Source organism: Lolium perenne, chromosome 2 (genome assembly GCF_019359855.2).
Source record: "Lolium perenne isolate Kyuss_39 chromosome 2, Kyuss_2.0, whole genome shotgun sequence".
Classification (NCBI taxonomy): domain Eukaryota; kingdom Viridiplantae; phylum Streptophyta; class Magnoliopsida; order Poales; family Poaceae; genus Lolium; species Lolium perenne.
In genome coordinates this window covers 96018828-96031261 of record NC_067245.2, presented here as the reverse complement: position 1 = coordinate 96031261, position 12434 = coordinate 96018828, and the positions used below count along the sequence as shown (strand labels likewise).

Below are 12434 nucleotides of genomic sequence, written 5' to 3'. Positions count from 1 at the left end.
ACCGAGGAGATGCTCGCCGAGCTCTTCGACGAGGAAGATCAGTCTGCCATCAACGACGAAGAACACCTGCTGATCTTGGTCTGCCTCGTCGGCTTGATCGCCAACGAGGCGGCGCCGCGGCGTGTTGGATCGGCGCGCGGTCGCCGCAAGAGCAAGCCGAGGCAGCGGTACGAGGGGTACTGTATCCTCTTCTCCGACTACTTCGCCGATGATCCTACACAGGACGAGAAGATGTTCCGGCGCCGTTTCAGGATGAACCGCAAGCTCTTCCTCAAGATCACGCATGCCATGCGGGAGATCGACACCTACTTCAAATTGAAGAAGGATTGCACCGGCACGTTAGGCTTTACGTCAATTCAGAAGTGCACGATGGCCATGAGGTTGCTTGCGTATGGTGCTCCCGCTGATGCACATGATGACTATCTGCGCATGAGCGAGTCCACGACCCTTGAGTGCTTGAACAAGTTCTGCCGGGCAGTGGTGGCAGTGTTTGGGCCAATATACTTGCGATCACCCAATGAGGAATACACTGCTTGCCTTCTCGCAGAGAATGAAGCAAGAGGCTTTCCTGGGATGCTTGGTAGCATCGACTGCATGCATTGGGCATGGAAGAACTATCCATTTGATTGGCAGGGGATGTACAAGGGAAAGGAAGGAGAGTGCTCGGTGATTCTTGAGGTCGTGGCTTCATATGATCTATGAATTTGACATTCATTCTTTGGTATGGCAGGAACTCACAACAACATCAATGTCTTGTAGTGCTCGGATGTCTTTGCCGAGCTTGTCGAAGGCCATGCTCCCCCTGTGAACTACGAGATTAACGGGCACCAGTACACAAAGGGCTACTATCTTGCAGATGGCATCTACCCGAAGTGGGCAACATTTGTGAAGAGCTTCTCCAACCCTGTGCCAGGAAGCGCGAAGGCTTGGTTTTCCAAGTGCCAAGAGGCTTGCAGAAAGGATGTTGAGCGGGCTTTTGGCGCGCTACAGTCTCGATTCGCTGTTGTCCGGTACCCAGCTATGACTTGGTCGAAGTCCAACATGTGGGAGGTGATGCAGTGTTGTGTGATCTTGCACAACATGATCATTGAGAGTGAGCGGGATCACCCGGTGCCTGACAGTGAGGCAAGTTCACCATACTACCGTCAGGGTCCTCTTGCAGAGGTCGATCACCAAGTGCCGGCATCATGGGCAACCTTCCTCACCACGCGTCGGGAGATTCAAGACGCTGCAACACATCAAGCTCTACAGAATGATCTGGTGCAGCACTTGTGGACGCGCAAGGGTAATGGTAATGCCGATAATGACGATGCCAATGCCTAGTACGATTTGTTCTATTTGCTTGCATTGTTGAACTATTTATTTGTGTGTGGATTTGTTGTTAAACTATTTCTATTTATTTGCGGAATCGCCCTCTGGGGGGCGGCCTGGGTTCACGGCTGAAAAACGCGCCCCCCAGGATCCTGATTTGCGCCGTTTGGCGCCGCGGCGGGCCAAAAAACGCCGTTTTGGCCCCTGGGGCGGCCGAACGACTGGGGCATCTCCAACCGAATGACCCAAACGGATACGTTCAACCGTCCGTTTTGGGCTATTTGGGTCAGTCTCCGGACGCGCGGACAGACTGGAACGTCCGCGACCCAATTTAGTCCCCAACGCTCCTAACCCAAATAACTACAGTACTACTCCTTCTCCCCCAACTTGTAGTACTACTTCAAAAATATGAACGAGCAAGGGTGACGCCGAAGGCGAGCAGCGGCGGGCGTGGCTCGGCCGTGGCCAACCTCAAGCTCGCGGCGGCGGCGACGGCGGCCCACCGGCCTCCTCCTAGCCCTGGCCGTGCTGCTGGCAGGCCCGTTCCTCGCCGCGTGCACGGCCCCGTCCGCCGCCTTGCCGACGCGGGCGTGACCCCGTCGCGCCGCGGGTGCGGTGATGCCCCTTGCCGCCGTGAGCGCGCGGCCTCGTCCGCCGCCGCCCTTGCCGCACTTGTGTTGGGCGGCCCCGTCCGCCACCGCCCGTGCGTGCCCAGGACGCGAGGATGGAGCCCGGGAGACGAGCAGCCGAGCGGCGAGCTGGAGCTCCATGGCCGGGGCCGCCTCCTCGAGCCGGAGCGACGCGGCCGGCGTGGTGTGGCGTTGCGAAATCAGCAAGCGCGCGGTGCGGTGGAGCAGCCCACCTCGCCCGAAGCTTCACGGCGAGCCGGGAGCCCCACACGAGCTCCTCGACCACGAAGGCCGGCGCGGCGGGCAGCGGCTCGGGCGTCGCCGGCGGGCGGAGGCGCCTCGTCGTGCTTGGTGGCCCCGGACGAGGAGGACTCGATGGCGCGGTGGGCTGCTCCACCGCACCGTGCCCGTGCGTGCCCATCACGCGAGGACGGAGCCCGGAGACGACGGCGCGGCGGCCGCTCCCGCCTCCTCGTCTCCCTCGCCGCCGCCCAAGCTCTCCTCTTCCTGGCCCGAGCCATCGCTGCGCGGCGCCTTGCTCGAGCGCTTCTTGTGCACCCTGAGCGCGTCGAGCGCCGCGGCGCGTGGTCGGGCTCCTCGCGCCATGGCTGCTGCGAGGCGCTGCAAGGCGAGGCCGCCCCAAGCAGCAGGTCGGCCGGGACGAGCTCCTCGCGCACGGCCGCTGCGAGGCGAGGCCGCCCCAAGGCGCAGCTTCCTCCCAGGCGGAGCTCCTCATGCCGTGCTCCCGGCCGACGAGGTGTGTATGTAGTGGCGGCCGTCGCGGAGCTCGTTTCGGCGGCGGCGAACTCCGGCATGGATGAAAAAAAAGGTCTAGCAAAGGGCGGCGGAGGCCTCCATGCGTGGGCGATGGCGCTGTGCGCTAGGCGAGCCTTCCCGCCGGCAGCCATGGGAGCATCCATGGGGAAAAGGAGCCAGAAAGAGGGACAGAGGAGAGAGAGAGTGGTGGGTTGGTTTTGTCTCTCTGGCAACTGGGCCATACATGGAAAGAAACGACCATCCGCGCATGTCCTCGCGTGTCCGTGATGATGCAAAGTGTCCGCAAATTTAGTCGAGGTTTGGGTCGTCCCGGACCACACGGACCGTCTGTTTTGCATTTAGGTCCGCGCGTTGGAAGCAGGTTTTACCTAAACGAACCTATCTAACGTCCGTTTTTGGGTTTGGGTACCCCGCTGGAGATGCCCTTATGTTCCATCTTGAGTCCTTGCACTTCAACTCTGGTCACTGTCCTTGTTAACGATCCATGCCCACGTGCTGTGGTGGGTCCGTGTCAACGTGACCTCTGCGTTGAGCATCAAGTTGAATTTGCCAACGAATCGCCCTCCCAAACCACCCAAGATCTAGCACCTCCTGGGCTGGCCCATGTCCTAATTCGGCCCAGTTGATGTTCGTTGATCTTTGGTTAATTGATCCCAAGAAGTATTGGAAGTGATTCGTGCTTGCTTCATGTGTTAGTAATAACTGTATTAAAAAAGAACACCCACTGAATTTGTCAATTTGCCACGAGTTACTAAGTAGTGATGATTTATTGCGAACCATAAGTACAATAATTGTGAAATTGATATGTTAGTTTTTCTTCTTTCCGGGTAAATTCTTGTGTTAGTTTATCCCCATAACCATTGTATATAGAAATAATTCGAAAATTCCTTTTAGATCATGGGCACTAGTGATCTCATTGTATTAAAAAATTCAAAAAAAATATTTATTTCAAAAATTATGTAATAAAATTTTAAAAGTAGCCTATGATGTATTCCACTAATGTATAAAATCTTAATTACAAATGTTTTGCTTTCTAAGCTACGCAAAAATGACAAAGTATGATTTTTTGTCGGAGATTTGAATCACTATACTCAGATCCACATATATATTTGTTATTTTTGTGCAGCTCAAAATACACATTATTTCCGGTTGAAAATTTACACGTTTGTGGGATGCAATACTAACTACGGAGTACATCATGATTTATTTTCAAATTTTTCTGAAACTTAGAAATATAATTTTCAATTACTTTTCTGAAAAAAGGGATCATTGGTGCTCATTGCACCAAATCTCTGTCCGAAATAATTGTACTATGACTATGACAAGAGCAGTCAGCTAGTAGACACTACCAACTTTTGTAGCAGCCCACGTGTGACGAGCCAGGACAGGAGTCGGGACTCGGGAGTCAGGACAGTGTCACTTCACCTACCCTTGTCCTCACTCGCCACACACGAAGCTTTGCTTCAGTAAAACGCCAAAAAAAATTGTGATACTCCTCGAGGAATCGTCAATGGCTCCTGTTGATCACGCCGGCGCGGTCGACAGCCGGCTGGAGGAGCTGCTCTCCGGCGGCGGCGGGGCACGGCGCTTGGCGTCCGCGGCGGCGCTGGAGCTGCGACTGCTAGCGCCACTGGCCTTCCCGGCCGTTGTGGTGTACATGCTGATCATCGTGATGTCTTCAGCCACCCAAATCGTCTGCGGCCAGCTCGGCAACGTCCAGCTCGCCGCCGCCTCGCTCGGCAACAACGGCATCCAGGTCTTCGCCTACGGCCTCATGGTATGTCTCTCCCTTCATCGTACGAGTATAATGTACAGTCCCTAGCTACGCGTGCCTAAGTACGTACACGAGCCATGCCATGGCAGCTCGGGATGGGGAGCGCGGTGGAGACGCTGTGCGGGCAGGCGTACGGCGCGGAGAAGCACGAGATGCTGGGCGTGTACCTGCAGCGCTCGACGGTGCTGCTCACGGCCACCGGCGTGCCGCTCGCCGTCATGTACGCCTTCTCGGAGCCCATCCTGCTGCTGCTCGGCCAGTCGCCGGAGATCGCCGGCGCCGCCGCGGAGTTCGCCTACGGCCTCATCCCGCAGATCTTCGCGTACGCCGCCAACTTCCCCATCCAGAAGTTCCTGCAGGCGCAGAGCATCGTGGCGCCCAGCGCCTACATCCTGGCGGCCAGCCTGGTGCTGCACCTGGGGATGAGCTGGGTGGCGGTCTACAAGCTGGGGCTAGGCCTGCTCGGTGCGTCGCTCACGCTGAGCCTGACGTGGTGGGTGCTGGTGGCGGCGCAGTTCGTGTACATCCTGAAGAGCCCGAGGTGCAGGGAGACGTGGACCGGGTTCACGTGGGCCGCGTTCGCCGACCTGGCCGGCTTCGCCAAGCTGTCCGCCGCGTCGGCGGTGATGCTGGCGCTCGAGGTGTGGTACTTCCAGGTGCTCATCCTCCTCGCCGGCATGCTGCCCGACCCACAGATCGCCCTGGACTCGCTCACAGTGTGGTAATAATTGATTAAGTACACATCCATCCATCGAATTGTTTTATCCTAAATAATATTATCTCTCGGGAGTTCTTGTTCCCGATGATCATGTGTTTGACTGAATGTTTTTGGCAGTACCTCGATACAGTCATGGGTGTTCATGATCTCCGTGGGCTTCAACGCCGCAGCCAGGTTGGTACATCGGTCACTCACTAGGCCCCCTGAAAACATGTAGTAGCACAGTTTCTTCTCGTGTTGTCGAGCTCACACTAATTCATGCGCTAGCTGCATGTGCATTCACTTCTATCACGCGGCCAGTGTCTTTGCTGACCAACCATGGTGACCGTGGCATGCGCACCTATAGATCATCTTAATTTTCTTTCTTAACTCAACATTTTGCCAGATTGTTCAGGGCCTAGCAGCTAGCCGCACCAATAATCTGCTTATCTTAAAAAAAAATTCGGCTGAAGAATTAAGTTTGATCAATGTTGATGTTGTCACCTACAGTGTGAGGGTGGGCAATGAACTGGGCGCCGGGAACCCCAGGTCGGCGGCGTTCTCCGCGTGGATTGTCACGGCCATGTCCGCACTCATAGCAGCTGTAGCCGCCGTTCTGGTCTTCCTGCTCAGGCACAAGCTCAGCTACCTATTCACCGGAGGCGAGGCCGTCTCGCGCGCGGTGGCTGATCTCTGCCCCATGCTTGTTGCCACCATCGTGCTCTGCGGAATCCAGCCCGTGCTGTCAGGTGAGCTGCTGCAATAGGTTTGCTTCACCAGGGTCCTAGTTATTGGCAAGTGCCTTCAGAGTAAAAATCAGCTGTTCGTTGGAGATTCAGTAGGTTTTGTGAGTTTCAACTTGATAAGTGTAACTAGTTCAGAGGGGACATAGAATTAAAGTAAGTGTGGTGGATTAGTGGGAGTGTTGATCTTTTTTCGATAAAGGGAATGTAGTGGGGATGTTGGTCCAGCTAGGGAATTCAGAGATCATCTTCTTTTGACTTGACGGGTGTTTCTTTTTTCACTGGGCTAATGAAGGTGTGGCTGTTGGCTGTGGGTGGCAAGCATTGGTGGCCTACATCAACATTGGATGCTATTATTTCATTGGTGTGCCCCTTGGAGTCCTCCTGGGCTTCAAATTTGACTATGGAATTAAGGTACTGTTAATTTTCAAGCTAGTATAGCACGATTTAGCGCCGCTTTCGGAGTTTCAGTTCACCCAAGATGCAAGAATCATTTTCATGTTAAGTTGACTTACCTATTTTCATCAGCTGTCAAGTAAAATTAGCTTTTGTGTATGTGTGCTGAATTTATGATGGAACTTGCATTGCATCCAGGGACTGTGGGGAGGCATGATTGGAGGCACACTTATCCAAACAACTATCCTATTGTGGATCACATTCAGAACTGATTGGAATAAGGAGGTAAGAGCAAGCCTTGCATTTTGATTATCAGATTATTATCACGTTACTGGCTGTTACGTGCACTGGCAAGGGACTCTGAATCTCACATGCCAAGCAGCATCTAAATTATGCGCCAACTCATTATTCTAGGACAATAATTTCACACGACTGTATGCACGCTTGTGTAATCACTTAGGATGTTTCATTTGTCATCTCTGAATTATATTAAAAACTAGTGCCTCTCGTTAATTTGGGTCAATTATTTCAGCTAAGTGCAGGCTTCTGTGATTATTTAAGTTAGGTTGTTTCATTAATCATATCCTATTTTCGTGTTATAAATTAGCATATATATTTCGTTAATTGTGTGTCTGAATCATAGGTTGAGGAAGCAAGGAGAAGACTAGACAAGTGGGACGATGCGAAGCAGCCTCTTCTCACCAACGTGCAGTGATGATGCCGGGGCGAAGATTAAGGTTTATGCTGCTAAGCAGACAGATTGATCCAGCAACCAACTTATGTTCAGCGTTATCTCAATTATTTTTAGGAGATGTTTAGTATCAATCTATCATCTCATCTGCTACTGCTAACTGCAATTTTTGTTGAGTCAGCTTCATAATGTGAATATGTGATCACGTTCCTTCAGATTTTTCACATGCTATTCTGAGTTCTCATTCTGTTCTAGATTCTCCTCACCTAGATAGTACATGCTCTCTTGAGACACTGGTGTGTTGCTTTCCGTAGCGCAAGAACTAAAACACAAATACAAGAAAATTGTTAAGTGACCTTTGTGAATGGCATGTGTTTTTTTTTCGATAAGGGCCGCTTTATTACTTAAGAGTTTTAAGCCATTACACCCGTCAGTTGCGTTGAGAATCTCAAAGATCGGCCACAAGAGCAGTTGTATCTCAATTAAGTGTAAGACCTCGGCCATCCGAATTGTTAGGCGTCATCTGCTATTTCGTGGACACCGAACCTTTCACGCAACATTTTTATGTGTGAATGCAACATGATTTGCAGCATTTAGAACACCTTCATGTAGCAAAAAATAATCAAAAATATGCACATGTCTCATTCAATGCAGCAAACTCTTTGACGAAAATTGACTGCAAAATAAACGAAACTAAAAATCAACGAATGTAATAACATGATATCGACTTTAAGGCGCGAAGATAACATCTCGGTCAACACCCGAACTCATTGCAACATATGTTAGACGTGTATGTATTAGAGGACATTCGATCTTGATCAAAACACTGTTTGCAACATTAAAAAATCTGAAAACTACGAATCTCTACGTTAACCTGGTTGGGGGGAGCTGCAGCCTAGGCGGCGCATGAGGATGAAACTGACTGATTGATTGGATCAACCGGTGGGTACATCTAAATCATTCCTTAGTGAATGGAATGAAATGAAGCCTTCTTTCAGCAATTTGCCCTGCATATGCCTGACCAGAGTAGAAAAGTTCTTGGGAGGGCAGGAGACAACAACCGAAAAGACAAGTGATCACTTCATAACCTTGTCCCATCTGTCGATCCCCTGGAAAGCCATGATCCAAAACAAATTTAGCAGTAACAAGCCCATCAAGGCACTATCGGCGTCCAAGTAGTAGTAGAATATTTCCCTTCCGACGAGACCTGATCAAACGGTCACACCAATGCTCCTTGTTTTCCTTTTTCCAGCGCCACGGCTATTCCGATGCGCTAATCGTCAGATTCAGAGCGCCGGCAGTTCAAGCTGGCACGTTGATCTGGTAACCGTATTCGTGAGAAATTTAAGAATCATAAACTTGAATATTTGTATTCCCCTAGCGCAATCGAGATGCGCAAATTGATGCTTATTTTGCCTGCATAAACAAATATTCCACGAACTCTGGGCCTGCTTAAAATCAACTCAAAAAATATTTAAAGTGCCCCCTCCGCCGGTTCTTCAGTGACCACACAGGCGGGAAGAGTCAGAAGCTAGCTGACCTCTCAGGACGCTAAGGAACTTTTTTTTTCTGGCTCGAAGTGTGGCATTTGGTGCCGGCTTACCTAGGTCCGGATGCGATTCCCTCTGACAATACTTGTTTATCTCTTCTTCTCCCCACTGTACCTACCATCTCTCTCTATTAATCAGTTGACTTGCATCTGATTAAGTGATTAGAGGAGTATTGACATTCCGATTAAAAGAATGTGTACATTTGCGAAAACGAATTTGGATGTTTGTATCTTCACATGATCAAAACTATAGTCCCACACTAACATTAACATGATCTTCTCACCGAAGTTACTGAAGGAAAAAACAAAACAAACGAAGTGGTCAGGATAAAAGTAAAAGGGGATATGGCTATTTTTCTTTCAAATTCGTTCTGTCTGTGCTGTGATTCAGTGTTTTATCTTTTTTGCAGGCGAAGATCATAGTCCTGGCACCATTGGAAATCACGCTGGTAGCTGTTAAACCGGCCTTGTTATGAACTTATGATGAAACCTGACAGACTGAAACCGGAATCATATGGATTTGTCATTTGCGGTACTTTCAGCCGGTCCTTCTCTTTCCAGCTCCTCCATGGAGGGAAAAGCCATTAGTACATCCATTATTTGTTTCTTCAGGATTAAATCCATTATTTGTTTCTGTACTTCTGGCCACATGGAAGCGTATAATTACTTATACGTACTAGAAGTCGCACCAGCAGCTCCTAATTGGCCTTCACTTTTGGCAACCCATGACTTTGCCAAAATAGAAATCACAACCCAAGTTAGAATTTTCAGTGCTCTCACTCTCTTCAAGGTGGAAAAGGAATGACAAGTTTACAATCCATATATTTGCTCTAGTGATGGTGTCATGCCGTCCTACGAGTAGAGCCTGCATTTTCTTTGCCTCATTCTTTTTTTTTTTGCGGGTATTTTCTTTGCCTCATTCATGAGCATGGAAATAATAATAATCAGAAAAATAATGATAAATATTGACATGGCCTGTCCAACTAATACTCCGGTGATCTCATCAATAATGCCATTGAAAATGTGAGGCCAGAGGTAGAACCGGCCTAGCCTGCCTGCCCCGCCCAGCTGCCCCGCCTGAGGCCTGCACTGTCCATGGCCTGTCTATATAACAGAGAACATGGGCACACGTCCCAGGCCAGCTTCCAACACATACAGCTGCAAAGAAGAAGCTCATATCGTAGTGTACCAACATCACCACAAGAATCATCTCCTCTTCCCCATCGTTCGCTCGTCCCTGCGTCACCATGCTGCTCATGAGGGCTGCGCCGATGGGCTACGCGAAGGTGGACAAGGTGGACGCCGAGGAGGCGCGGCACTTGAAGGCGCAGTTCCTGATCCACAAGGCGCTCGAGAAGAATGCGCCGACGAGGCGCCCGGCAGCGGCGGCATCGTCGAGGGGCGGCGGGTGCAGGGTCGTCAGGGCGTCGAGGATCTGCGTCCGGCTCAAGAGGCTCAGGATCGCCGTCCGCAGCTTCAGGCTGCGCGTCTGCCGGGGCGTGCTCAAGCACATCAGGAACCTCAGGAGGCTGGGGTGTTCTCGCTCTTGAATCTTTCGATCTCTTCCTCGTGAAAGAGGTCTTCTTCATGCCTTCGACACTCTGCGCAATGGCTAAGAACAGCATCTGCGCTTGAGGTCCCAAAGAAGATATCTGTGTGCGTGCGTGCTTGTGTGTGGATGTATAGTACTAGTAGTATGTAAACGGAGCAGATCGGCAATGCTTGCTCCTGTTTCAGGCTTATGTTTATGCCTTGCTTTTCCTCTGGAATCTGTTCTTGTTAGCCACTGACAGTTGATGGAAATCTTCAGTTCTGTGTTACCTTGGTCCATCGATGTTGAATGAGATACTACTAATAATATTTTTGTGCCGCGGATGAGTCCTGGCTTCTGAATCATAGTATGTTTCCAACATAAGTTTTGAATATGGATATTCTTTGTTTATCACTCTTGCAAGATCTCTTAAACAAACGGCTACATCAATTCACGATTACCTTACCTACTACCTACTGGGCGGGACATGTGTATCCCGGTAGCAGGGAAAAACGAAAAGAGAGTGATGCGGTGAAGAATTGTTAATGGTTTTTTCTAGATGGCATTGTTAATGGCTGATGAGAAAGTAGAATTGGGGTCTATCTCACGCTGCCGTTTTATTCTCTGTCGAGAACGTCGTGTGCAACGGAACACGTGTCCCCATTCACGAAAATAAATCGTAAAAGAAAATTGTGAAGCTGTTGGGGGGGGACGCAGAAAATCAGCAGTTGTAGAGTTTAAACACTTCGAAGGACAGATGGAATGAAACGCTTGACTTGAAGAAGAAAAATGTGCTTCAACTGAAAATGTTTCAGAGACGGTACCCTGACCGCATCAACCGCAGAAGGAAAATGGGCCGATAGAAACTGTACTACAAACCATCATAAAGCTCAGTTGATGCATTGTTGACATATGGCAACCATCAAGGTGTCAATAGAATTCAGAGGCTAGTTCACCCTCACGCTGAATTTATAAAATGTTAGTTGACATCATAGGCGTCTGCCATCATTAAACAAAAAATGACCATCTACTCACAAACTGACACCAAAGGTCAACATTATTGTCAATAGAAACTTTAGAAATACTTGCGGAAAAAAGAAGGATTTGAATTTGCTTGTCAAAGCAAAGAACTTTCTTTCATTCATTCATTATTATTGCTAATATTTTTAAGAGTGAAAGCGCCAAGGTTTACATAGACAATCATCCTAATTCGTACTTTCCCTCAAAAAAAAAAATCATCCTAATTCGTACTGAATGATTGAGGGTCATAGATATTGTACTCTTATGCGTTTAGGTGCAGCCCATGCCATTGCTCGCTTCAGCATGAGTTGTGACTTATGACACTTGAAAGTTACGTCTTCTGTTTATTCATTCATTATTTTCCTTAACTGATTTCGCTATGTGCATTCCCGTTGTCTCGGCTAGCTCGTGATGATATGTTGTTATTGGAGAGACTGAATGTATTTGGGGTCATCCTAATGTTAAAATATTGCGTTTTATCGAAAAAGGTAGAGCTGATACAGTTTCGGCTTATATTTAGTGTTTCCTCTCCTTTCTTGAATTTGGGCGCTGCCTCTTGAAGTTTTTAAAAAAAAACAAGGCAAAAGATGTACCATTTTTTTATTAAATAAGGAGTTTAGATGTTTCAAACAAATATCTAGGAACAATCTTACGGTTTCTACAATATCCTACTCTCTCGATATTACATCACATTACACACAAATTTGGCCCTGCCGATGCTCAACATTTTTGCCTCCTCTTTGATCTTTGCAATGATGAACGTTGGCGGTGAGGCGTTGTTACGGGAAGACTCTAGCATTTCTTTCTTTTCAAACTTCCCATGAAACGAGCATGAGCATGGAAGTGTGGCCTTCCGAGTGGCGGCATATCCCAAACCTATCTTGGTCCTCCCATCTTTGACGATATCTTCATTTGCTCATGTGGAGGTGTCAATGTCGTGTCGTCCAAACCAAGGAAGGATTGCATCCCAAATGTGGGTGGTAAAGCGGAATTGAAGCGGAGTTGCGAGGCCGATTCTTGAACTTGGTTACGTAGGGGGAAATTGCCACAATTTGGTCATCCTCTTCTGCACAACTGGTTCGTCCAAATTCTATTCTATAAGACCATGCGAAGAACTTGCATTTAAGAGGCGCTCAAATCTTCCAAACCATAGGCTCCAAGGTGAAACGAGTAGTGCCCAAGACCTATCCATGGATTTGTTTCATCCATCCACTCATGCCAAAGCCACGGAGCAGTTGCAAACTTATCAACGTTCAAGATGCCAAGACCGCCAAACTTAGTTGGGCGACAAACCAAGATCCAATTAGCTTTGCACT

General features: G+C 49.2%; 2 protein-coding genes across 2 annotated transcripts; both read left to right on the top strand.

Moving 5' to 3' along the window:
- Positions 1-4128: 4128 nt before the first annotated feature.
- Positions 4129-7233, top strand: LOC127333318 (protein DETOXIFICATION 40). The gene is made up of 7 exons (XM_051359707.2): positions 4129-4494; positions 4581-5212; positions 5327-5383; positions 5699-5937; positions 6227-6345; positions 6526-6612; positions 6971-7233. Exons 1-7 carry the CDS (start codon positions 4228-4230, stop codon positions 7040-7042), a joined length of 1473 nt encoding a protein of 490 aa, XP_051215667.1. The 5' UTR covers positions 4129-4227; the 3' UTR covers positions 7043-7233.
- A 2465-nt stretch (positions 7234-9698) lies between these two features.
- LOC127330142 (uncharacterized) lies at positions 9699-10463 on the top strand. Its single transcript, XM_051356466.1, has one exon. The coding sequence runs from the start codon at positions 9815-9817 to the stop codon at positions 10115-10117; it is 303 nt and encodes a 100-aa protein (XP_051212426.1). The 5' UTR covers positions 9699-9814; the 3' UTR covers positions 10118-10463.
- Positions 10464-12434: the final 1971 nt, after the last annotated feature.

What these genes read in the sequence shown, in the direction of transcription:
- LOC127333318 (XM_051359707.2), top strand. Translation starts at nt 4,228, where the DNA reads ATGGCTCCTGTTGATCACGCCGGCGCGGTCGACAGCCGGCTGGAGGAG. An exon ending in TCTTCGCCTACGGCCTCATG is followed by an intron (nt 4,495 to 4,580) that starts GTATGTCTCTCC and finishes ATGCCATGGCAG; the next exon opens with CTCGGGATGGGGAGCGCGGT. An exon ending in GAACTGATTGGAATAAGGAG is followed by an intron (nt 6,613 to 6,970) that starts GTAAGAGCAAGC and finishes TCTGAATCATAG; the next exon opens with GTTGAGGAAGCAAGGAGAAG.
- LOC127330142 (XM_051356466.1), top strand. Translation starts at nt 9,815, where the DNA reads ATGCTGCTCATGAGGGCTGCGCCGATGGGCTACGCGAAGGTGGACAAG.